The 26566-nt window shown below is 43.4% G+C and overlaps 1 protein-coding gene across 12 annotated transcripts in view; it reads right to left on the reverse strand.

Annotated features, from left to right (window-relative positions):
- The window catches only part of Cadps (calcium-dependent secretion activator 1), a 164567-nt gene that overhangs the window by 133827 nt on the left and 4174 nt on the right, over positions 1–26566 (reverse strand). For all 12 annotated transcript variants that reach the window (XM_077641032.1, XM_077641028.1, XM_077641026.1 and 9 more), the window contains exons 2-4: positions 11070–11498; positions 10166–10246; positions 8319–8488 (exon numbers count right to left, since the gene is read on the reverse strand). In XM_077641032.1, coding sequence (XP_077497158.1) covers positions 8319–8488; positions 10166–10246; positions 11070–11498 — 680 coding nt within the window. The remainder of the gene's footprint in view (positions 1–8318; positions 8489–10165; positions 10247–11069; positions 11499–26566) is intronic.

The following is a 26566-nucleotide window of genomic DNA, read 5'->3' on the forward strand; positions in this document are numbered from 1 at the left end:
ATTGAGAGAGCAGGCATATTTGTGGCTGATGATGCCAAATCAGCGGGATACAGTGAAGTGACTTTACTGTAGGTCCATGAGTGAGCAAACTGCATGAAACTGCACACAAGTGTATGTGTATACATGTGTGTGAGAAGTGGGGGGAGGAACAGGTGGTGTGCTGGGTGCTGTGACAGTGTCTGTGTGGGTGTGCATAGCCCTCCTCCTGTGACGATGGCGGCGGCTTGTCGCACAGTCAGGCAGGCGCACGCACAGCCAACGAGGCATTCAAGGGCAGCACGCACGCACACACGCACGCACGGGTCGTGTGTGTCGGTGTGGGCACGTCCTGTCTGTCCGCACACGGCCATGCAACTGGGGAGGGGCGGTGAGGGTGGGAGAGAACTCTCAGAAAGATTCTACCTGCCTCAGGACTGAAGACCTTCGACGACTGTTCGTGTGTTTTGAGGGTGACAAACAGAGGAGGGAAGAAAGAAAGGAAAGCAACCATGGAAGAAAAAGAGAAGAAAGAATGTATCAGAATGTGTACAGTAATGTCACGCACTGTTCCGCACATGTGCAGCACGCTGTGTAGAGACTGACACTGTAACACGAGGAGACAAAGAACAAAAGGATTCGAGTGGGTAGAAAAAAAAAGGACGTGTTGTACATGACATAACCACAGCAGGAAGAACTTCCAAGAGGCACCACTTTTACGAACTCTGAAGAAATTCATCGGTGACAAGGTGTCAATATTTCTTTCGTTCCTTCTTTCTTTTGATGTGCAACAGGAGCCTGGTAAGCGAGAAAACGCAATGGAGCAGAGTTTCTAAGATGGGCGTGTTGCACAGATGACAACAGTCAAGGCTATATATAAATACCAAAGCATGTCTGGTGAACTTGTTCATGCGATTGTGAGCAGCTTATTACTTAACACTAGCTGCTGGTAAGACCCTCCATGCTTCAGCCAAAGTCAGTTTGTATGCAAGACGCTTCGGTGTAACTCCCAACAGCTGTAGTTACACTACATATTGTGAAGTTTTCTTAGTCCTTTGACTTGTCTTAGCAGAAAATGCCTGGCCACTTCTTTTTGCTACAGGGAGACAAAAACACCCAAACAGTGCTACACAAACATTAAAAGCAGCTGCTTTGTCACTACCACATTTGCATTAGGTGCCAAACAAAAGAAGGCAAAACTGAAAAGTTTCAAAACACGGAGCACTTCAGGTGAGCTCGCACTTTACAAGGTTGAAGGCGTCCCGTGATTACAAGGCAAACTGCTTGGACGCTGACTGTGACCTCAACTACAGTCGTTTGTCACAAAAAGAGAAGAAAGCAAACAAAATTTTTTTATGGCAATAACACCCGAGAAAGAAAAAAATTCTCACCTGCTGTCTTAAGACTGCTCAGATCAGCAAGAGCTGAGCAGGAGCCATTCAAGCTGAACAGGAAGATCTAGCCTGCCTTTGACATGTTCGATTAGGAACAACGCACCCCGGCCATCCATTTCTCCTCCAGCTGGTCCCTAAATGCTCTCTCCCCGCTCATTCTTAATTACAGCGACACTGACGAAAGCTCCATCAATTAAAATTGACTCTCTGGCTTCTCTTGGCTAGGAGACGCCAGTCCAGCAAAAAAAAAAGAAGTATTTATCGCCGAGAAAATTGGACTAAAGCATCTTCCCACCAATTGATCAAACCTTGCGATGTCTCTGCCAAAAAGGATGGATTTGGAGTGAATGGTGGTGTACCGTAGCCTGTGGAATTCGTCCCCGAAAATTGCTGTTGATGCACATATTTTACACTTGCTGAATTGCCCAGTGAGGTGATGGTAACACCTGTATTTCGTTCTGTAGTCTTTTCTAGTTGATAAAAGCTATGCTATCAGTGAGAGAGGTCATTACTGCTTAGAACGCGGTACCCTATTAAAACAGCCAACTTTTGCTCATCGTCAGTCTCCATTTGAACTAACAACAACATCTCAACAGTATATGGTACGTTGGCAAATGCACTGCCTGACCTCACAGCTGCATCAGATTATGAAACCTGAACTCAATGCAGTGGAACCAAGGTTAAGTGATATCAAAGCCCTGAAGGGCCCTGAAGAATGTATAATGAAATGAAAATATATTGCCCAGATGGCAGAAATTAAAAGGCTTCTCAAATAACAGCTTCTCTTATAAACTGGTAATTGCTATCAAATTAAACTAACTGTACTCAGTGTGTTCAATTAAAATGAAGCATAGCAAGGAAGCAAGCTAAAGCACACTAATATTTTCTCTACAGCTGTCCTTCCAATGCTAATACCTTTGGAGCAACAAAAAAATTTTCACATCGCGAGCGAAAAAAAAATTAAACAAGGGAAAGAACAAAAACGTGTATAGTAGTGGTTATTCCAATAAGAAAGTGGGTGAGGGAGTCCAACTGTGCAAGAAAAAAAAAAAGAGAGACACTAGCAACCATAGCACAATCCAAGCAGACACAGCTTTACGACAGTTCTGTGCATGGCTTGAAGACAGCCAGTGCCAGTGCAGACATGTTACAGAGCCGGCAAGAACGTGAGACAAGTGTTCTGGTACGCAAGGTAACCCACCACATTGCAAACTATTGTCGGGTGGCAGGTTACAGCTGTGGCTGCCTGCCCACACTGGGACACATCAATTTGGAGCCATGACAGAGTGCTGTTCCCTGCCGCATCCAGGAATTCCCTCATAAGGACACAAAATCCCTACTTCAAGCCCCCTTTTTTCCTTGTTGCAGATTAAAAACTCCACTTAGAAAAAGTGAGACAATATTCATTCTTCAAGTTCTCTGCAACTATGCATAAAATCCCTTTTGATCATATTTACTCTTCAAATTCCCCAAATAAAATATCACTGCACAATACTGAATGAACTGGCTCAACTAGTGCCTGAACCTTGAACTGCATTTGCATTTTGAAGTCAACACTGCATTGACTGCAAGTTTCTCGTTCCTGCCGGAGGAGTAGTAGAATACAGCTATTAGTATTTGCAACTGTTGCAACAGTGAAAATATGGAAATTCTAATGTACTTCAGAAGACCTACAACTCAGTTTGTGTGGCGATAATACTTGAGATTTCCGCGATGTGCTCTGACGTCCTTGCTGAAAAGACATAGCCAGTTGGAACCCAAGGAGCTAAAGTTCAGCCATAAATGTATTCAAAGAAATAGCACGACAGCTTATCTACCGGTCACTAGTACCCTGGTTACGTAATTATTGTATCATGACATCCCGACATGCAACAAACATAGCTTGCAGCGACACAACTGCTACCGAATGAAAGAACTTGCATGAGGTCACCGGTAAGACTTACTCCCAAAGCTTATATTATCAAGCCTACCTTTACCTAATCATGTGGAGGCCCACAAAATAGGGAAAATATATATTTGTAGATTTAAGCATGGACCAAAATGGTTAACACAGTAACCTCTCATGTCGCTGCAAAATCTCAGTTGGTTTTGTGCCTGTAGTTTCAGGCCTTGATTTTAAAGCCTTCATATTCAGAAATGGCCCTAATATGAGAAACAGGCACAACCACCTCTAGTCTTATAACCAGGCAGCCACCGCGGTGGCTGAGTGGTTATGGCGCTCGGCTGCCGGCCCGAAAGACGCGGGTTCGATCCCGGCCGCGGCGGCCGAATTTCGATGGAGGCGAAATTCTAGAGGCCTGTGTGCTGTGCGATGTCAGTGCACGTAAAAGAACCCCAGGTGGTCGAAATTTCCGGAGCCCTTCACTGCGGCATCCCTCATAGCCTGAGTCGCTTTGGGACGTTAAATCCCCCATAAACCGTAAACCATCTTATAACCAGGCTTCAGTTTTTGCAAGCCATATAAAGTTTGCAGAAGCATACCTACACTAACTCAAATCTGCGCATCCTTAGAGGTGCACTAAAGAGCATTGTGGAAAAATTCGTTTCAGCTTTTATTTTGTTTTGGGGGTTTCCGTGAATAAATAGTTTCAGTCGCAGGCAACATAGCCACAAATTAAGCCCATGGAAACAAAAATATGCGAGAACTATTTGCTTTCACGAGACAAGCTCATCACTGTGCAATGGGCAATGAAAGTATTGGTATAATCTGTGAAGACACCTAATGTAATTTCATTTACTCTTTTTTGACACGACATAAGTAATAGTTTGATAAAACCACTGCACAAGCCCAAAGCAAGCAGACTATGTTTTCGCCCTGTCTTTTGCCTCAGTGCTGATGTGCCCCACCACCTGCTCTGGCCGAGCATAGTTGTTCCACCAGCAACCCGCACATTTTCCAAGCTCATTCCGCCAATGGCACAGCAGCAAGCCATGACGTGATTAACTGAAAGGCTCTCCGCACATGCTTTGAAAACCATGACAACCGTGTTGGTTGACTCCTCCTACTCTCCATGGTGAGTTCAAAGAAAAAAAAAAAAGGCAAGAGTCAGGATGTTTAATCCAATTTAATATAGAAATCAGACACAAAGGATAACAATTTGGAGTTTCTAAGAATGTTTGGAGCGTATGGATCGAGCTCTCGCGATAAAAAGATGAACTCAAACTACTCTTCAGTCCACTTTTGTGAGAGACGCAGCTTTGAAATCCCCAAAAAATTACCAAAGAATTTATTCTTTGAAAATTATTGTATCCACTTGTATGCCTTGTTTCTTATGCTGTCCCAAAGTTTCATTACTGGAATCAACCGGGAAGTACCCTAAATAAATTGTTTCGTGAACTGCAGTGGCTCTGCAATGTGGGGAAACGCTTGAACAGTGGACGTTTTTCACCATTACGGTTTTCTGCCTAGATGCTCACCTTGCGGGAGAGATTACTTCACGACTGTTTTATCTATTTTGACCCTGTTTGTTTTATTGCACTCCTAAGCCCATAGTGTAGGTTGGGACACTTTGTTTTTCAAATTTCGAATTTCAGATTTCTTGAACGAATTTCTTCTCACTCTAGATATGTCAACGGACACTGTTGCAAAAATTCAAAACCGAAATTTGTGCGTCGCAAAAAAAAAGTTCCAAGAATGTCTTGACCTGCATCGTAACAGTAGGAATGGAATGAACATTGAACCAGCCTTGTGCCACATTTTCTTAACTCTGCAGCCTTCACAAGATTCAGAGGGAAAATATACATTAGAAAACAATTTTCTAGAGATATAACAGTAAAACTTTATGAGAATAGTCATAAAATAATTTCTAGTATGCTCAAAAAATTTCCTGCAAATACATAAAGAAAGAAAAAATTTCTGCTGAAAGCTGCATCCCCGCTTAAAGTGAAATATCATTTCACTTCGCACTGAACACTTGTCTCAGGCTTCAGCCTGTCACCTTCGTGACCGATGATAAGAATAGTCCCACTAAAGAAAGTCAACATTTAGTTGCAGTGTATTCTAGCAAACGGACCACATAAGACGGACCACGTAAACTGCTGTAGCTCTTCAAAGAGGAACAGCCAGCTTCACAATCTGAAGAATGCCATCGACAAGCTCATTCTTTCCATCATGATTCTTTGCATTCACCATAGCAAAACACACATTCAATGGAGTAAATTCTTTTAGCCTAGAAACAGTAGCACAACCACTTCCATGGAGCGCTCCCTTTCACTTTCGAGGCCTTTTGCTGAACTCTCCGACAGAGCAGCATAAAGATATAGCAAGGGGAAGCGGAAAACCCGCTACATTGTTTTTCGTGTGCCCACAATGCTAGCTGAGGCTATGTTAGAAGGCTCCCCACTTTCAGGACAAAAAAATCTTTAGCTGAGCAGCTTGCAGGCTCCCCCGTAGTTGCCATGCTCCAGAACTCTTGAATCATACCAGTGAGGAAATTCTGCACGTGTATCATTCTGACCGACCCGTGATCCACAGGTGACAAGACTTGGAGAATTCTGAGCAAGCTATGACTCGCCTAATTATGGAAAAGTTGCACAATGCCCTCACAATCCAGCTCACGGGTGGCACTTCTGTCTTCCAGCCTCCGGCGAGTGATTTCAATTCACAGTTTTGCGGCCGGCAGGATTAAAGAGCTACGCAGTGCAGCACCCAGTGGTGTCAGGCACAGAGCAGACCAGGCAAATGGGCTTGCATAGATAAAAGAAAAGGCATGCTTGAGGATTTTTGCAACTTTTTGGGCAATACTAGCAGTTACTGTTCTCCAAAATTGCAAGTGGCAAAAAGCACCGACTAGCACAACTGTCTTCTTTAGCGCTAGTGCGGCAGAGTCCTTCAACAATTCAACGAACAAGACGGAAGTAATGGTATAGCCACTTCTCAACCAAAAGCATGAGCCTGGAAGATAGCCATGCTGGAGCTGCTTTGCATCAAAGAATTGTCCAATTAAATCAAAGCTTGGTTTTGCTGCCAGGATATCCAAGCTCATGGCATTGCGAATGACTTCAAAGACAGTTAAGAAGATTACCAATGCCAAAGGGGCACAAGAGTCAAAATTTACTTAACCAGAAGAGAATTGCGCAATTCAACTTCCAGTCAAAAAGGAAAAATGGAGGGCCCTGCGCATGGTGTTAGAAATCTTGCCGAAGAAGCAGGTGCAGCAACTGACAATATCAGTGCACAAAGGCCACCAGTGCAAGTCTTTTTTATCTCCGAAACCGCAAGCTCCTGCACAACGAGACTAATGTCCCAACCAATCATAAGAGGTACAAAGGACATCAGCAACAGCTTCCCAATATTCTCCTTGACCAAAGAAAACCTCATGGTGAGCAAGAGATGTGCCAGCAAAAGGTTTTATGATGCCTGTGACACGCCCATTTTATTTCCAAGCAAGTCTTTCGCTCACAAACTCTATGAAAGTGATGTGCAAAGCAGCTAATGAGACACCGTGATGCCCCAATGCTTCAAGAGTTAAGGAGAGCACATTCCAATTTCCGTTAATACAATGTGGTCCATGTTTTCTATGTTTGTACAACAAGCCCAATATTGACCTGCCAAATTTCTGCACCTAGCTTTTGTTTTTTTTCACAGTGCTGATTTTTGCACCCTTGCCTCGACAATTCTACACATGGCAGGACAAGCCTAGATAATGTTGGAACATTCGCTCCAACAGTCTACCCTGATGTGCCACTGTAAGGTGTCGCTGATCTGATGTGCATCCTGAGCGTGATCTTTACTAAGCTCATATAATTGAGCGTGTCAATGAGAAATACCAGTAAGTCAGTGCACTAAAGCCACATTTATCACTAAGAGAGAGAGGAAAAAGGTTTGCGGTGCATACAAGAGCACAGCGCAGCTCAGTCATTTGCTTGGTAGAGGAGGAACCCAAAAAAAAGAAGGGTGCAGTGTTAGGCCGAGTTGGGAAGCAGGGAACTACTACAGGCCCGTGTGTCCACCTGTTAAATGTACACCAGAGGGAAGCTACAGGGAGCTCTAGAAGCATCCATCAGTCCAGGCAAATTCCAAGAAAAATAAATACAAATAAGACAACAAATACATTGCAACAGACTGTTAGGCTGCAGTTAAGAAGGAAAGAGTGAATGGCAATGATCAAAGTCACAGGTCAGAAGAGCAAGCTAAGCCTACTCTCTTAGAAAACTGCAATCTGCCAAACATGCTAAACCGACACGTAATGAGCAGGGCTTCACAGCGTAAAAAGGTGTTATTGACCAACTAACATGACAAGGTCTTCATTAGGAAGCATAATGCAGAAGCTTCCTACCAATAAAGCACCTTAGAAGACAACTGTTAGCTGAGACACTGACAAGCAAGCATGCGTATGCATGTAAACAGAGAAAATGGCCAACAGAGAATCTCGCCCATGGCACACAACCGCGCAGAGAACAATGGCTGCTGCAAGTCAATGAACAGCATGCACCATGCCCGAGAAAAGAGAATCCAGGTGTTACCTTTGCCGACTGGTGCATCATCATCGCACGCCAAGAAAAACAAGAAAAGATTAAAACCCTCATGAGGATTCAGGCTAAGTGAGCACTGCGAATTCACACTTGATAATGAGATGCTGTAACGCAGGCAGAAAGAGGAACTTTCAGAAAGAGGCCCAGGAACTTTATTTCGGCATGATTAACACTTTGGGCCATCTTTGTGGACTGGCTACATTTACAGTTGAAATTTCCATAATACCATCCATTTGTGGTGAGTCTGCCTGCCACTACGCAGGTAATGATTTAAGCGACCAGGAGAGGTGCACAAGGATTGGTTCTAGTATAAGCCCTGTGCAACTGCATCGAGAGAGTACAGTAAATAAAAACAGGGGCCACTAGCAATCAATTGCTTCAGTCGCCATTTTCAACACATCAGGTACGGAGGCAGAAATGCATGCCTGAAGTATTAATGAAGCAGAAAAGAACAGTGAGGGTAGCAGTGCCCACCTGTGGTTGTAGCGCTTGAGCTTCTGCAGGCCGTACTTGCTCTCGGCACTGCCCTTGGAGACGGGGAGGCTTTCCAGATTGAGCATGAGCTGGTTGATGGACGACCGCAGCTCCTCAATGTGCAGGCTCTCCATCTCCTTCAGCACAAACTTGGGCATCAGCTTGCGGTTCTGCACATCCACCCAGACTGCTAATGGCACACACCAACTGCAACGGCTAGTAGAGAGCTCAGTGACAGACACCCCAAAAGCACTGGAGCAGTGAAGACATTTCAACAAGCAGAGGCAACATGCAGGACACATGGACAAGAAGTACACTTGCATGCATGCTTCATAGGTGTTGTCCTGTTTACTCTGATAGTTTAACGCACTACGACTGGGAACTTACACATGGTGAAGGGAACACAGACAACGACCACACGACAAGCGTGCACTGACAACTGACAGAGTTGTCAATGTGCGCGTGGTCTTTGTCTGCATTAAGTTAACCGTGTGCAAGTCCCCAGAAACCAACTAGCCCCTACTGCCACCTTGTTATCCTGTAGTTTTGAGAAACTTGATGGTATTAACTGTGGCTTGTTTTCAAAATGATGTTGTCTGCCTTTTCTCAGATTACAAAGCAATCAGGCCGATTAATTTCTATAGATGTGCAAACATTATATTTCTGGTTGTGAATTATAATAACTGGTTGCAAATTGAATCAAACAGAACATTTGAAGTATCAGTACAGGTAGTCCTAACTGAAGAGAAGTGCTTTTCCACAAATTGCAGATATGAAAAATAACAGAGGTACTGCAAACGAATTGTTTTTTTACCTACCATCACCATAACTTACCATATCTGTAAGGCCTAGCAGGCACTAATTTATGAGAACCATGTGTTAGTAACAGTAATAAACTTTGTTCTGAAAAATAAAAAACCTAGTTTACACTCTTTCGTGTAAAATAACTATGTTAGTGAAGAAACTCTAATAGGCCAGACTGGCTAGCTTAAACGACAAAAAGCTTACTGAGTGCTGTCATGAAGCTCACTGTAGGGCGGCCAGGTATAACGCCTCACTGGAGAAACAATGTCCACGGTCTATATAAGAGGTGCAAGGGGAAGGAAATTTCTTGCAAAATGCAACAAGGCAGCTCATGAAACAGATACAGGAATGGCAACTTGAGCTGCAATGTCAGTGGGGCCATCTCGCTTTCTCGCAGCGCCTGAAGGCAAAGTGTGGATGTGGACTGCCGAGCCCCAACCTCAGTGTTCACGCCAACACGTGGCCCTCAAGTATCGCTTTTGCCGGACTGCAAGCCCCGTGATGGGTCAAAGCGCTGTCGCCAACCGATGGCACGAAAACAACAACACGCCACCACACAACTGCCCTGCGGCTGTGCGGGTTGGCTTCGATGATATTTCCGTCACACGCTTTTTCTTGACCTCTGTGGCCTATGATATGCAGCTGCCAGATTCTAACAAAATAAAATTAAGAAGTGTCAAAGCGGTCACCGCAAAACAACCAGAACAGTGCATGTGTGCCCCAGCTTCCGTGCGCCCCGTGCCGAACTGAAAACGAGAGGATTGCTGACGGATGCTGCCGCAGGGAAATGTCACGATGTTTCAACACAAGTTCACATGAAAAATAAATTTCATAATTTTTTAATATTTTGAATGTTCGATCGAATAGCTTGAATACTGAAGCTGCGGTGTGAATCGAATAGCAAATACTATGCGTAAAATATTGCACATTTCGAATATTCGCACAACCCAACTAATATCGCTTTTCCACAGCCGAACAAATTTCTATGAAATCATTCACTCCACAGGCAAAGAATGAAAACCATGAGAGGGGAAAAATCAAACCTTTTCCATCTCGTTCACTTTCTGCACTCGGCCATCCAGCTCCCGCCGAATGGCGGCTGCTTGTTCATCTGCAGAGTCCAACTGCAAGGCACCACCAACAAAACATCAGCTGTGCAACACACTGGATGCCATAACTGTAGCCCGATTCCTAAAGGTGCTTGCCCACTGATCTTGTCACTGAGAAACTCCCCCACATTTCGCTCTCCTCAGACAGGAAGAGAGAGCTGTACTGTGTCCCTTCCTTTTAACTCACAAAAGCACCCAGCCCAAAGCCCTCAATTGGGGCCATGTACTTTGGGTCTAATGTTACACAGAAAAACAGTTAAATGCAGCTGAATCAAAGAAATAACAATACAGCAACAACATACACATGCACACGCAGAACAATACGACCACTTTCTGTATGACCTACAGCCCGTGAGAGCATGCTTACTCCACACAGGACGGTGACACTCATTGTTGAGGTTCTAAGCTGTAGGTTAGGGGTTGTGCTGGCCTTTCTACACTCACCCTCGTGCCTTTCTTTGTTCCCTAGAATTGATGTTGCATTCTGCGCAAGCATTAGTGAGTTTGTGGGCATACACAAGATAGGGTGACAGAATAAAAGCACTGAATTCAAGCAGCATGTGACAGGGTGCCAGTTTGTACAGCATGAACTGGAAAATAAAACTGTTCCAGTAGACGAGAAAGAGCGAAGAACACAGGACATGCACAGTCCTTTCAATCTCTACTTGTGTCCCCTGGTCCAGTTTAATGTTTCAAAGCAAGGCTCTAAGTGAATCAAAATTGAATGTGCAACCCTTTGTGTAACCCTGGCTCGTGCTGCTATTCAGCCTATTCAAGCAATGCAGCTGCTGAATAGGAACACAATTCTATTCAGTATCGCACAGAGAGGGGCACCCACCTGAAGGGCGTTGTAGAGCAGCTGGTGTTCGAACTTCTTGATGTTGAGCACCCCTTGGAACATCTCGTAGAGCTGCTCCTTGGAGAGCAGCAGCTCCGAGGCCAGGCCGTGGGGCAGCAGGGCACCGGCGCCGCCCCGGCCCTGCTGCGTCCGGCTGCGGGTGTCCTCGTCCCCGCGGAAGATGGCGTCAAACTTGGTCATCCAGGAACCGAGGACGGTCTCCTTGGAGAGGCCGTCCATCTCGGGCAGGCTGCGCACGCGCTTGTCGACGTTGGCGCGGAAGACCTCGCGGAAGTCGTGCGCCGAGCAGGCCCCACTGGCCACCATGCGCTGCACCCGCTCGCTCCTGAGAAACACCTCCACATAGTTGTGCACTGCGTTCTGGAAGGCCTCGTCCGCCGCTATCTGTGTCTCCCCTTTCAGGAATGCCTGCAACACCAGGTGGACGTCCCACGGTCACACGAGTCCTGGTGTGATGGCTATAAGCCTTTCCGCCGGGTAAGGAAGATGTCGAAACACCTCCTCTTTGAACTGTTGCAAACCGGTTCCGCAGATGCTTCCACTGCGCTAGCGGCAGATTCGCACAACAGTCCAGCAAGCAATATGGCGACCCCCAGGGGGCCCTATTGGAAAGGTCTATAGCAATTGAAAGCGACGTCTGAGACAAAATAAAAGTCCCGGACGCACCAAACACCAAGCTCAGTTTTCTGCACCTTCTCAAAAAAGGCAAACATTGCAGCCTTTCCACGGAGCATTTAAATTTCAACCTTTAACCGTGTTTGCTGTTCCACTCAGCCACTGTGAAAATCTAAGCATTGGCTGCAATAGGCTGATCAGAAATAGGACTGGGAACACTATATGCAGAAAAGATCTATCCTTACCGCCCCAGGCCATATGGCAAAGGAGGGAAAAAGAAATAACTGTGCACGGCACCCCACCTCTGCAGCCATCTCCAGGAGAAGGCTGGTGAGGTGCACCCTCCAAGCATGCACGTGCACCTGCCAGGCCTGTTATGGCCAAGGCCTATGATAGCATAACACAGAGCAGGTGCTGTAAAACAGAAAAGGAAGGGAGGGGGAACAGGCTGGCAAATGCCACTAGAACAGGCAGCCAGCCTTTTGACTCTCATTTGCTTCTATCGGGGTCACACAATTCTGGATTAGCGGTGTCACTCAGTTTACTACGATCACTACCCCTGCTGCACCCATGCTGTAACCCCCAGCCATACCTTCCAGATGGAATTATGCTAAAACTGAGGGATCTCCACGACGTATTTGCTCCTCAGACAGCCTTAGAGCGCTGTACAAAGTGAAGGAAAAAGGAATGCATAAAGAAATGCACAAAACTAATTTGCAATAGCTAGAAAGTAATGAAATTTTGATGAAAAAAATAAGGCATTTATGCACTTAAAAGTAAGCCATCAGCCATGTCTTATTTTCAGATCCAGAAGCAAGGTTGTTTCCAGGGAAACGGTGATGTCAAAAGTAGCTCACTACAAGGTTTAAACACTTGAGCATTGCCATTTTTAACTCTGTTGCCCAAGTTTTCACTGTGAACTTTGGCCATCTCAAATGTGCACATGCACTTATCTCCTGCCTTCTATATGAAGCCACAAAAATTTTGTTACTCATTCAGTAGTTGGTGCATCTTCACTGCATAACCTAAAGAACAGTAGGCTCTCCATTTTTTGCAGTGATAATAAATAACTAAAAGCCAAGTTGACTGCCAACTAGGTCATTAACCCTTTCATAAAACAAGGGCCTTTGTCGTTTGAGACGGGGATGCTTCCACTCCGCCATAATGGCTCGACATTTGAAGATGAATAAAGGCGTGTCTAGTGAATGCACGGGTTCCTTAGAAACGTATCTTCTAGATCTGCACTGAGGCGTACATGATAATCACGAGCATGTAAATTACAGATGTCGGAATTAAGCGAGTACTATACGTTTCCGGTAAATTTCCTCCGCGCTTGGTGTGCAGTCGCAGTGTAATGTGTGACACCCACTGAAACTCCCTTTGCCGTGCCCGGCATAGGCCTGGCAGATGGCGCGCCGTAGGCGACCTTTCTGCATCGGAGTAGTGTCGTTCGTTTCTGAACTGGTGTGATGGAACCGCAGCCATCTACGAGTGCTAATGTGGAGCAGGGTCTGTGTTTTGAGAGCCCTCCTAGAGACTGTGAGCGTTTTGTCCAACGGGCAAGGGGTCGCACCAAACAGGCGATAGCGTTCCGTGGACTCCTTGGCAGCGCTGCAACACGCTGTCGCGTCCTGCTCTTCAAGATGAAGCTTTAGTGTCCTCCAATTTTTTTCACATGGGTTCACATAATAAACCCATATGCAACACAAACTTGCCAGCTACACCACAATTGTGGCAGCAGCTTCACACCATGGTATGGCTCAAATGGCACGTTGCGACAGTGCTTTACCTCAGGTTGGCATTATGACAGCCTACATTTGGTCCGTTACGACATTGGCAAGTCAGCCAAAGCGAAACTATACGCTAACACCATTTGGCAACCACCGAGTAGGTTCAGCTGCCTTGTGCGTGCTAAACTCATGCCGATGCTCAGCACACTGATTGGCGACGTGAATTTTGCTGCAGATTTTAGCACAATTCCAAAATTGCCCCTGTGACGCTAGCAAGCTAAGGCGCAAAAACAAAACTATGCAGCGGCAGACGGCGCGCAAGCAGCGCTGTACGAGTAGCGGTAGCGCAGGTAAACTTAGAGGCTTTTGTTTGGGTCATCCGCTTTGCATTTTTAAAAAAAGACTCAAGAGGCAATAAATAACTTAAAAAGACGCAATTTCTACATTGCAGCAGATGACAATTGTGCATGGGATTAAAGCGGCCACCGCGAAAACGTGCCGCAACCTCAACCGCTCCGCGCATGCCCCTTTCTCCCTGCTGCCGCCGTTCCACTAACAGCAGCTCGGGCTAATGGGAAGCCATATTTGCAGAGCATTTCACACGCAGCGATCGCGAGGTGCCATAAAGCATTGCGAGATCCAAAGACACATGTTGAACTTACAAGAAATAAAAGAAAAAAAGGGGCAGAAAACGATATACTTTTTTTTTTTTTTTCGCATGCTGTTTTCAGCTTCTACATTCCCCGGCTGGCCTGTCTTTTTTTTTTTTTACTATTTAGCGGTCCCGTGAAAACCATAGCACAGTGGCTCTACCATATAAATAAAGAGTGCCTGTGGCAACAGAGGCTCCAGACCAGCCAGTCACCCTTTGCTGTGCTGCCCTACCTACAGTTTCCCTCTCTTTTACGCAGCTGCTGATTCCCTACGGTTTATCAGGCACATTTGGCACACCAAGCCGGCGCAAGATGGCCATCTGCAGGCATGTGAAGAAGCCACTGTGCAGACGTGGAAAAAGCACCCGAGTAGCCAGCCTATCATATGTGATGAAAGCCAAAGCACAAGATAAAAGATACAGCCAGTTTAAACTGCCCATAGCTACTTAGCCCCACTGGCTAAACCTCACTAGGCTAGCTAATGCAATAAGAGATTTGTAGCCAGTCGTAAGCAATAGCCATATCTGCTTTTAGAATTTAGAAAACATGATTGGCACTGTAGTTCGACAAAATCTGGCTTTTTTGACTAGTCAGGTGCACTTGAAAGGTTGCGTTGTCTGCATGTTTTTCGAATGCGCATGTATTTTGGCGTGATGTAGACAAATTTCGTTGACCCACAGCACCGAGGACAATGGTGCTTCCAAAATTCTAAAAACTGATACGGCTATTGCTAGCGACCGGCTACAAATCTCCGATTGCAACTAAGCGCCTAATTCTAATAGTTAAAAAGTGAATTATTAAAGCTTTGTTAGCCAGCTTACTACTTAAAACGATTCCCCGGTTTTCTGGTGTCTGCCAACACTGCTAACACTATGCCGCAAAAGCCATAATTTTACCCCAAAAGCCTATTTTTGAAAATTAACTAAGTCTTCCCTGAAAGGCCGGGTATATAACTGGCTGAGACCAATCAAAGGGTATGGCTGGGAGCACCCATTAATCACCCTTGGATATTCTGTGTCGGTGCGGCAATGCATTTCATGTTTACTTTTTACTGAAGCCTGCTCTCGGCAATATATGTCTCGTAAATTTTTTAAAACACATAGAACATGCAATGCAATAAAACACAAAACATGCAATGTGTTTGAATTCATTTGTTTCCAAGTTAATCAGGCACTTAGCAAACCATGATAAGACATTATCAAGGTCAGATTGCAGAACACCACCTTCATCAAGGTCAGCAATTACTGCATAATAAGTGGGAAAGAACTTATTCGAGGGAGTGATTTCGTCAGAAAACTTAATACATTAATGAGAGACAAGAACGCTCCAGAGAGGCTATCCTGGTACCCAAGAAGTTACACAAAAAACCAAAGAAGAGCATCTGTTAGTGAAAATTGCAGCCAGCAATGAAAAAACATTAAATTCCAGAAAGAATATTAATATTAAATACAAGCTATTTTAATTTATGTAAAACAGATTGAAACTATTTTACAGCCTCTAAAAAGACAAGCACTGATTAAGCATCATGAATTACATGGAATGAAGTGAAGTTTAAGTAGTGCTTCACAAAAGAGATGCTTTCTAAATCTGTGCTGGAAAAGAGTGAAAAATGTAGAAGTCTTGAGAAATGGAACAGGCCACAAGTGCGGAGTGTGCGAGGTACACTGATTAACGATATTGGGCAGCAGTTAAATAAACGGGGGCCTCACTGGATTTATGCATGTGAGCCAGCATCCGTACCTTTCAACCTTGTGACAAAGCACAGCGTTCTGATAAAGTCTCTCGATGAATGAAAAATAAGTGACTAATTGCAGAGCTTAAAAAACTGAAATAATGCCATCTATGCCAGAACACGAAGAAATTTATCAATTCCAAATTGGTTTCCGAACACTGTCAGAGCCAAGAGAAACGGTGGGTGTCAAAAAATTACCACAGTCATGTACATTACGCCAAGTAGCAGGTGCAATAACAATCAACATCTCACAGCAGGTGTGATGATGTACAAGTCCTGTCTTTTTGTCACTAAGTTCAATGCTATTAGACTTTTTTTGTATGCAAATAATTACAGTCATTTCTATGCAAGCAACAGTATATTGCTCCAATAAAATGAACATCTGCGGACTGACGGTTTTGTTACAGTTTGAGTACATGCCATTGTCTGTAAAAAAAAAAAACTTCTAAAGGGCTCCAAAGAATGGTGACACGTGTGTGGCTTTGCAGTGGGGCATATTGTCAGTTCACACCAAACTCCTGCTGATGCCTGGCAGCACTGACAGCCCAGAACAATGAAAAGAAAAAGATGCGGTTCACAATACGAAAAAATTAGTGAATGATAAAGGATCCATTCATGAGTCTGGAAACAATCAGGGGCCATTGCTGCAAGCTGCAACTGCACCAACTTTAAAAAGCAGCACAGGAGGGTGAGGACATTGACACGCGACAACAGTGTTCACCACCAACTGTTCTCTTTTTCAAACAGCAAACAATTAATACGATGCATTTACTCCCCATTTCCAGTGTTTACCACATTTATAGGTATACCTTTCCAACTGTTCTAGAACAATAAAACCTAGCAGACATGCACACACACACGCACATACATATAAAATCTAAACTTTCATTCTAAATAGAGAAGCAGTTAAAATTTGCACCTTTTAGCCTCAAATCGCTTTCTAAATATTTCATGAAGCTGGATTTTGATGTAAATGGTACTGAAACCAGTTTCCACTTCTTTTTCTTTGCTGAACACAAAGCTTTGTCACACTGTTTGCTATCTCCTGGGATGCCCATGCGTATTATACAACAATGAAATTCGTTATGAGTGGTCTCTATTATAAATCGGATGCCACACCTTTCTTTTCCACAGCTTCCCACTGCAAAATGATTAAAATCGTTAAACGCATTCCCCTGGTTTTCAGTATTCTAATGCTGTAATAAAACTGTTTAATTTTTCGAGAGAAACACCTTTTATGTCACAAGTTTCCAAATTCTTCAGCCATTGTTTTACACTTCCTTTATGTAATTTGCAACTGAAGATTCCCCTGAAAATGTTTTTGATCTCCTACACTGACTCTGTATGCTGAACTTGATTAATAACCAGAGAAACTGAACATGACGGTTGAGAGGACAATGAGGATACTTAAATTATGTGCATATCTACAGATTACTATGTTCCAATTATAGAGAGGCTTTAACTGGAAACAATGCTTTTATAAGCTAGAAAATGCCAAAATTAAAAACAAGCATCATCGAGACAGGTCATTTTTACAAGTAAACTGCAAAGGCATCAAGCACTTTTTTGTATGCGAATCCCCAAGGTTAGAACCCATTACCCCCCAATTCCCTCCAGTTTATCATGGAGTCCATACTTCTCTCAATGTCACTAACAATGTTCCAAGTTTTAAACAAGTAGCATTAATCAACAGTAGCAGTTCTAATATTTATTTTTTAGTCTTTAGCAGTTTCAATCAAGTTCCATTTTGCAACTCCAAATTTCTCACCAATAAATGTGTTTCTTGCTGCCAACCAAACATCAACAGGGCTCCTCTAGGGGCCCCAAACTGTAATAGGGCACCTCTAACTCTATGAAACACGAAATCACTCTCAGTTTTGACCCACAAAGTGAGCACCAACATAACAGTAAACAAAAAATGGCAATCTGAGTTGGAAAGACTATTTTTATGATAACATCTGGAAATGAGCATTGCAAAATGCAGGCTTGTTAAAATCACATTTTAAAGTTGCTAATTCTGACATAAATTAAAAGGACATGCAAGAAATATGCAAACTGCACTTGAGTATGCAAAGCAATTTGTGACTCCTACCAGAACGGTAGTGTAAATACAATGTGCCTGCTGCAAGATTCCATTTTCGAAATATGAGAAAGCACAGTGTGTTACAGAGTCGCGTCACAAGGCATACTTCCTAGAGCTTGGTACACATTAAAATAAATCTGTATTAAACTCCGTATCATTTACATAGTACAAGGAAATTACATATGGATCCTGACCTGCACATGCGATGCGCTGGCTGGTCCCATAAACGCACTCACGTTTCAATGCCGTAATTGCCTCAAGTTTATGTGCTCAAGCCTTCCTTCTTTCCTTGTTAAAGTAACTTGAAGCAGACATATCTGATGGCAGACTCTGCTACAACCCTTGAAATAAGGCTAATATTGCTACTCGAGTGATCTGCATTGTTAAGACAAGTGATGTCTTTTCATTTTTGTCTTGTGGTAGTAATACACTCCATAAAATCATGAAAATGACTCAATGTAATGAGAAATGAAATATATGAATGTCACACATGCTACTGTCATTGACACAATAATGACCAAAGATCAATTATCAGTATTTCATAACAAAAAGACTTGCTCTAATTCCAAAAGTGACATTAATACATGAACACAAGTCATGCTTAGCTTTTAATAAAAGTGAAACTTTTAGCTGTCAGATCAAGCAAAGCCAAGAAAAAGACTGAAAACTGACAAATTGGCCAGTCGGCCACGTTACAGGACTTTTCCAAGTCAGCTTCGTGTAGCCATCTGGCAACACCAGGTGCCCATATTTCTGAAGCTCAATGGGTGGGTTTCATTCCTAAGTTTTTCTTAGCCTCGTCATTTCATTCGTTGTTAGCAAAGTGTGTATCACAACAACAACCCAAAAGGCCTTCTTAAAACGAAACCCCCCACAAAAAATGAGAAGATGCAGAAATGTAAGCCATAACATGCCCTCCCCTATCTTCTAGCTGTCCTCCAATCAGCTCTTGTGGGGTAGCAGGCCAGGGTCATGTTACCACCAGCCGACCTCTCCTCCTTTCCTGTCATTAAAATTCCTTTCTCTCTCTCTCTCTCGAACCAGCTCCAATTCCAGCGTGTGCAAAGGTGACACACAGAGATCCCGCCACTCCTGCTGTGGTGCCCTCAACCATGTGCTCTTAACATTGTAACAGCTGTGCAGGTGTTGCTTGGATGCTTGCATTCCAAGAGCTTTTGTCTGCCCAGCTAAGCTGACTGGCCAACAGCTTTGCACAGCTGTTGGCAAAGCACGCTTCCAGACCAGCTGCAGCAGCTTGTTCGTTTTTTTTTAAAGAGCAGCCTTCCCCCAGAGACAACGCTGAGACGGCCACACACTCTCCTACAGCCCTGCACTCAACCCTCACTTTCAGATACGCGTGCGACTCGCTGTTCCCCCTGGTGGCAACCCCGAGCCTAGAACACTGCTCCCACAGTGGCAGTTAAGGAGACACTGCTCGGAATAATCTTCAGAATTGGTAGCCAAATACTGTACTGGAAACGTCTGAGAAGACAAGGGCTTACCGGTTCGTCAAGCTGACGAATGCCGGGCTGCCATTTTAGGAGAGCCCATAGCGACATGCAACATCACATTTATTGATTTGGGGACCACTACTTTACAGCAGAAGGTCCGACAATGTTGCACTAAAAAAGAAAACCAACTACAGTCTCTTTGTAAGTAATATACTACATGCTTGTCAGTTCTATGAAACTTGTGAATAAAGTATGATTACACTAAACACTTGTGTCTAAATCAACACAAAGGACAGTGTCAGACCGTTGTCCCCTAGAAGATCCAATGTAATGACGCTAGCCAAACTGTCCTGTCTGAAGGCGTTATGAAGCACTGAATGGGATATCACAGGGCTCAGTTAGATTAGGACGAATGTTGAGGCCCACATTGTTAAAGGAACAAGCCTGTCTTCTGTTACTGGAGTCTTCCGCACAGAGAACGCGTTGTGGGGTTCTTTATCAATAAAACCACAGCACTAAAAAGTTTAGTACTACCTAAAAAGGTGATAGTTAATGCAATTAAAGGAGTATCGACACTCAACTTTTGAGTGCGCATTTTCTTGTTTGGAATGATGATGTTATGATAAGGCATTATTTCACATGGATTACCACCTGGTATTCTCCTAACCGCTAAATAATTTATAACCGAATTTCTTTCTCATGCTGTTTCAGTTACGGTTTAAACAGCTGAATGATGGGTGTGACGTCAAAGTGTGGCTATAGGTCATGTGAGGCATAAAAAAACTGCAGCATAGTCGCTGCTTATACATTTTTTGTCATTCCGGCTCTTCATAAAGGCTGGTTTCAGCACTGTAGTGAATTAAAACGATGAAGCAGTGATTATATAGCTGTTTTTCCATGCCTCACATTACAAATAACCACACTTTGATGGCAGAGCCATCGTTCAGCTGATGAAACCAAAAATAAAACAGCATGACAGAAAAATTCGATAATAGATTATTTAGCGGTTGTAGGCGAATAGTACTACATGGTGATTCATGCATCGTAATGTCTTCCGGATCACCGTAGAAAAGAAAACATGCAACAAAAATTAGGTTTCTACATTCCTTTCAGCTCAATAAAAATAAAAATTTAAGATAGTGCAAGCTTAAGCACCTACATCTAGTCACAATGACAACATGGTTGAAAGTTCTCTGAAGAAGTAGAAATCGCAACTAATAAAGCAAAATCACAATAAACGGTACTGTAATGAATGGCAACCTTACCAATATACTTTTGGGGAGAATATGTAACCACACACTAGCAAGCCTTCCCAGGTGGCAAAGAATCTCGTTAAGAAATGCCACAGCATTGGAGGGCTCAAACTTTAGAGATGCGATAAAACTGACAGAAATGTTGAAATTAATAAGCACGAGCACAGCGACATAAGGATATAGAGAGGATTGAACAAGCACTAAAGAATGGAAGATGCATGGAAGAGAAAATTACAGGCATGTGCAGAGGCCAAGCATACATAATAAGAGACAAGAAGGGACAATGGCATAGAAGCTGTCCAAGGATTTGTATAGTAGCCGAAATAGTTGTGTCAGTAATGAAACAGATAAAATCCCATAGAAGGAATGAAAATTTTTCTGGTAGCAAAAATAGGAATAAAAGCCTCGAAAGCAATGCAGAGGAAAAAATTGGGAGGTGAGGATGAGGTAAGTGCAAATCTGTTGAACGGTGGCAAAGATATTTTGCTTGAGAAGCTTGCCACTTTGTATATCTCAATGCCTTGCACCTCACTACCAAAAGCATGGTAGAACGCTAACATATTGCCAATAAACAAGAAAGGCAATGTCAAAGACTTGAAGAATTGCAGACCAGTTAGCTTACTGTCCATTTTTTTACCAAGATATTTATGAAAGTAATCATTAATACAATCGAGCAACATTAGACTTTAACCAGGCTTGTTTCCAGAAAGGGTATTCAACAATAAACCCTATTCATGCCATCAATGGAGTAATAAAGAAGTGTGCAGAATAAAACAAATCTTAATATGTAGCCTTCATAAACTATGAAAAAGTTTTATTCAGTTCAAGCACCAGCTACAATAGAGACATTCATAACTATGGTTCAGAAGAAGCACATGTTTATATGCTAGGAAATATCTGCACAGAATACGTAGTGACAGTAAGCAGCGTCGACATGAACTTGACAGAGTCAGGGTCTGCTTGTCTGTCGCGTGGAGATCTTGCTGTTCATAAAAATCACGATGATCATTCGTTCATCTTGCCTTCACATTACATACCCTGGCCAAACCCACTCCTTTTTCTTGATTTTACCTAGGACATCATGCATTAACTCACATTTGTTTCTTAATACATGCTGCTCTCTTCCAGTTTCTTAACATCATGCCTATCATTGTCCTTTCATAGCTTGCTGCGCTTCCCTCAACTTAATTTCAAGCCTCTTCACTACCCTCCACATTCCTGCCCCGTAGGTGAGTACCGGTAAGATACAGCTGTTGTACACTTTTCTCTTGAGGGATATTGGTGAACTGCCACTCATGATCTGAGAGAACCTGCCATATGCGCTCCACTCCATTCTTATTCTTCTGGTTATTTCACCTTCATGGTTTGGACCTGTGGTCCCTACCTGCCCTAAGCAGATGTATTCCGTTACCACTTCCACCATCTTGCTGCCTATCATAAACTGCTGTGCCCTTCCGAGACTACTGAACATTAACTACTTTAGATATCGTTGTTGGGCTCATTTAAGCACCAGTGGGCTGGCTATTGCTTGGGGCAGGGTGAGTTAACTCACTTGCAAGAGGTGTGGTGACTCACTAGACGTGCTTAATATAAATTGCAATAAATTCCTTTCATGCCCGGGGATGGGTTGCCGTGAAAGCAGGTGCCCACTTACCACTTGTGCCAATGAACCTATGAGGGTGCAGCACGGCTGGCGTGGCTCATAAGTAACGAGTTCCTGCACATGTGCTGTGGTTGAGCTTGCATGACCTTCCTTAGCCCAACCCTGACTCAACTCAACCCTGTCCAGTTAATGTTAACGGTGTTAAAAAAAAGTGTGAGAGAACACCAATGAGAAAGGGTACTGGGCAGTGTGACACAATCTCTTTGCTGTTATTTGCCGCTTGTTTACAAGAAGTGTTCCGAGGGCTGGACTAGGGAAGTTTGGTTTAGTTTATTGGGGTTTCGCATCCTAAAGCTACTCAGGCTATGAGGGACGCCGTAGTGAAGGGTTCCGAAAATTGCGACCACCTGGGGTTCTTCGTGCGCTGACATCGCACAATACACGGGCCTCTAGAATTTCGCCTTTATAAAAATTCCGCTGTCGCGGCCGAGATCAAACCTGCGTCTTACGGGTCAGCAGCCGAGCGCCGTAAGTGCTGAGCCACCGCGGCGGGTGGACTAGGGAAATGCTTAATGTAAGAGTTAATGGAGAACGCCTAGTGGCATCTGGCTAGCAATATTGCACTGCTAAGCAATTCAGCGGAGAATGCGGAGCACACGATTAAGGACCTAAACACTCAAAGCAGTATGGTGGGCCTAAGAACTAGCAAGAAAAAAAAGAAAACAAATAACATAATAACCAATACTCTGGAAAGGGAACGACATTATTTGATAAGCAATGCTGCAATGGTTGCTAGTTGGTTTTTCATCTTTAAGGTGTTGGCGAGCTGTACGTAAATAAAAGGGTTTACAACAGAGAACAGGAAGACAGTTACCTGTCTCGTCTTCTGCTCTCTGTCATAAGCCCTTGTGTTTGTTTAAGTACAGCGCACCAACACCTTAAAAATGTATTTGATAGGCAGTAAGGTATTGGAACTAATAAGGAAGTACATTTTCCTAGGCTAGTAGCAACCTCAGATATGGAGCATGGAATAGAAACTATCAGGAAAATAAGAATGGGTTGGACTTCATTTGGAAGGCACTTTAAAGTCTTGAACAGCATGTTACTCATATCCCTCAAAAGTCAAGTATACAGCACCTTGCAGCCTGCCAGAACTCAACTGTGGGGCTGAAATCTAAAGGCTAACAAAAAGGCTCGAAATAAAACTCAGTTCAGTGCAGTGTGCCAGAAAAAAAAAAAGGATAAGGATACAGTCCCTAGAAATTGTGACTACAGCTCAGAACCAATTGAAACAAAAAATTATAACAAAGTGATCAGGCAAGATGCGTAACTGACACTTATGGGGAAAAAAAAACAATTATGCCTTTTTCCTTAGTTACTGCAATTGCACCCGACACGTTCTATGCAGCGTAATACCCTTTCTACAAACTGCAAAAAACTGAAGGAAAGACAAAAGAGGCCAAGGCCAAACTATGCAATTTTGAAGGCAAAAAGAAGAAAGAATACATGGTACACTTCTAGCCAGTAAGGGGACCATAGACAGTTTACTTGAAAGGGGTTTAATGGTTCATGTAATCAATGACAGCAGACCATGTGACCTTGCTATGAGATAATGTCATTTCATGCAGGCAATGACCATGAGATTTTGGGGGAACCTGGCAATAAAGGTCTATGAACACCTAATTTTAGTTGCATGCTTTCTTCTTTCAAATGATGAGTTAGACATTAGACTGTAGGGATCACTGTGGGGTATTTTCCGAAGACCACAAAATAATTTATAATCGAATTTGTTCTCAATGCTGTTTCGGTTTCACCAACCGAACGATGGCTGTGACGTAAAGTTGGTATTTAGGTCACATGAGGTACGAAAAGAAACTGCCATATAATTGCTGATACGTAGTTTCAATTCAAAACAGTTAAGCCAGCCTGCTTCAAGACCTGGGAATGGCAATTAACAAATGACGTAAAAGTCGTTAAACAGCCCTGCCCCATCATTATGACCCGTGTTAATGTGGACAACTCGAATTATGGACAGTTTTTCTGAAGACCACAATGCACAAAATTCTTGAAGTCCATGTATTTCTGCCACGCTGATATCAACAGCAATGAGAAGAGAACCTTGACTGCCCTATCCAGATCTTACGTTTCCTGTATTCTGAGTGCAGATCACTAGCAAGAGGCAGTGCGAAAGTGGCAACGCCTCAATGATGGCCTTTCCATCTCTGGTTTCATGCTTCGCAGTGCCAAGAGGCCCTGTAAACATGCCTTATGATTTGCCACACTGTGAATTGCAGTGAAAAAAACTCTTCTGCAGCTTGCACTAGCCGCATTCAGCAGCTGTCAGCCAAGTGATCAGAGCTATGTACTAGCAGTTTGTGGGATGTGAACAGGCATAGTAGGAGGTACGTCAACCCGTCATGAACCACTAGGCGAATCAAAGATTTTGTCTTATTTCAACTTGACTGCTCACCATGCACGTACAGGAGCAGATCGACCTTAATCATAAGGTGTTTTTTCTTAACTCTTTTTTCTTTACTCGCAAATCATTATTATGGATGACTCGCTTTCTGGACAGTTTTGCCAGGGTACCAAAGCATCCATATTAACGAGGCATGACTGCACTGCCATTTTTTTTTATGTGTCATGTGACCTAAGCACCAACCACATGTCACAGCCATCGTTCAAGTAATGAAACAAAAAATGGATCAAAAAGAAATCCAATTATAAATTATTTAGCTGTCGCAGGCGAATACCACTAGGTGATCCACATATACTATTTCTAATGCGTCCTTTGACACATGAAAGCATGCAAGCAAAAATGTTGTGTCTCTTCTCTTTAGTGAATAAGTTTGCGAACAAGTTTCGAATTAGTGCCGAGTTTAATCAATTTATTTTCATTAGTTATTTTTTAACTGCCTTTCCAGTTTGAAGATCGTGGGGCAGTATTACAAAAAACTTTAAACTGAAAAGGAAATAAAAAACGAACTAATGAAGAGAGGCTGATTAAACTTCACAGACTGCAGTGGTGCATCGTCTGTCCCAAGTGGTAAAAATATAGATGCTGTGCACCCCAATATACAGCAGATATTCATGCCCAAAATAACCAAATTTCGCTACATTTAAAAGGCTGTCGATCAAATACAACTCAACGAATGCACATCCTGAGACCATATGATACTAGATAAACATCCACCCTATATGTAGGCCAAGCAAAGCTGTCTCAAGTGAAGTAGTCTCTTTACTCTGAAGTAGGTCATGTCAATGAAACTACCGATTTCATCATCTGCAATACCACCTCGTGTGCAGCTGATAATCCAGCTACAGTATAGTGGTGTGCACTAATGATTGACAGAGTGCGCAATAGCTTTCGAATAATGCCTAGAATGTGCTGTTTGAGCAAAAAAATGTGCAGAATGCTTGCGCGAATGCAGCCTAAAATGGAGCATTCACTCAGCCAGAGTCGGACCCTATCTTAATCCCGTAAAAAAAAAATAAAAATTGGCCATGCCAGTTTTACGTATAAATTGTGACTAAGCCTTGTTGCATGGTCCTTAGAAATTTTTTGAGCTCCCAGAAAGAACTTGCCCACGACATTTTCTGGCTGAATTGTAGAGAATAACTGAGCAAGCGTGGTGTAAGCCTGTTCCTCCCTGGCACTACATAGTTGCTTGACCAAGACTGGGTGAAAATTGGCCACTTATAAAGGCCAGCTGTGAGTGCCGTGGTTGTGTTCCTGTGTGGTGATGTCAGCGGCTGGCAAGGTGCAACCACATCTGTGAACTATGGAAGCATATCGCAGGCAGCTGTACAGCTAGCCAAATCTTTAGCTAGCGTGTGCGACGACCACTTTTTCTGCGTTCTGCAACGAAGCAAATTTGCGGAAAGCTCAATCTTAAGCATGGGCTTGGTGAGCCTGTGCTTAGATTTGATATTTTTGCAAGTCTGCTCCATCATAAGATGCACGTGCACGGAAAGCACAGCCATCGCGCAAGCCACCTAAAGATTTGGCTGGCTGTGCACTAACATGCAGAGCTCATCTTGCACAGTGAAACATGGCAGAGGTGCAAAATGTCACTTAAAACCCCAACAAATGTGTTGTGGCTGTTTCATAGGCTGCAGACCCAATTAGTGCCAAAATCCAACTGCAACTTCATTCCTGAATGATTGATTCATATCAATTTTGAATTGATAGACTGCTCAAATTTCTTGTGACCAATCAACGTCCTCCCCAATGACTTATTTTTCTTTCTCTCAGTTGTTGTTTCTCATTTAAATATGTTGTCTGTGCTCTGCTACACAATTCCAATTTGAAAATTTGGTTGGCTCCTTCAGTGCTCACACACAATACTCATTACT

The sequence above is a fragment of the Amblyomma americanum genome, chromosome 10 (assembly GCF_052857255.1).
Source record: "Amblyomma americanum isolate KBUSLIRL-KWMA chromosome 10, ASM5285725v1, whole genome shotgun sequence".
Classification (NCBI taxonomy): domain Eukaryota; kingdom Metazoa; phylum Arthropoda; class Arachnida; order Ixodida; family Ixodidae; genus Amblyomma; species Amblyomma americanum.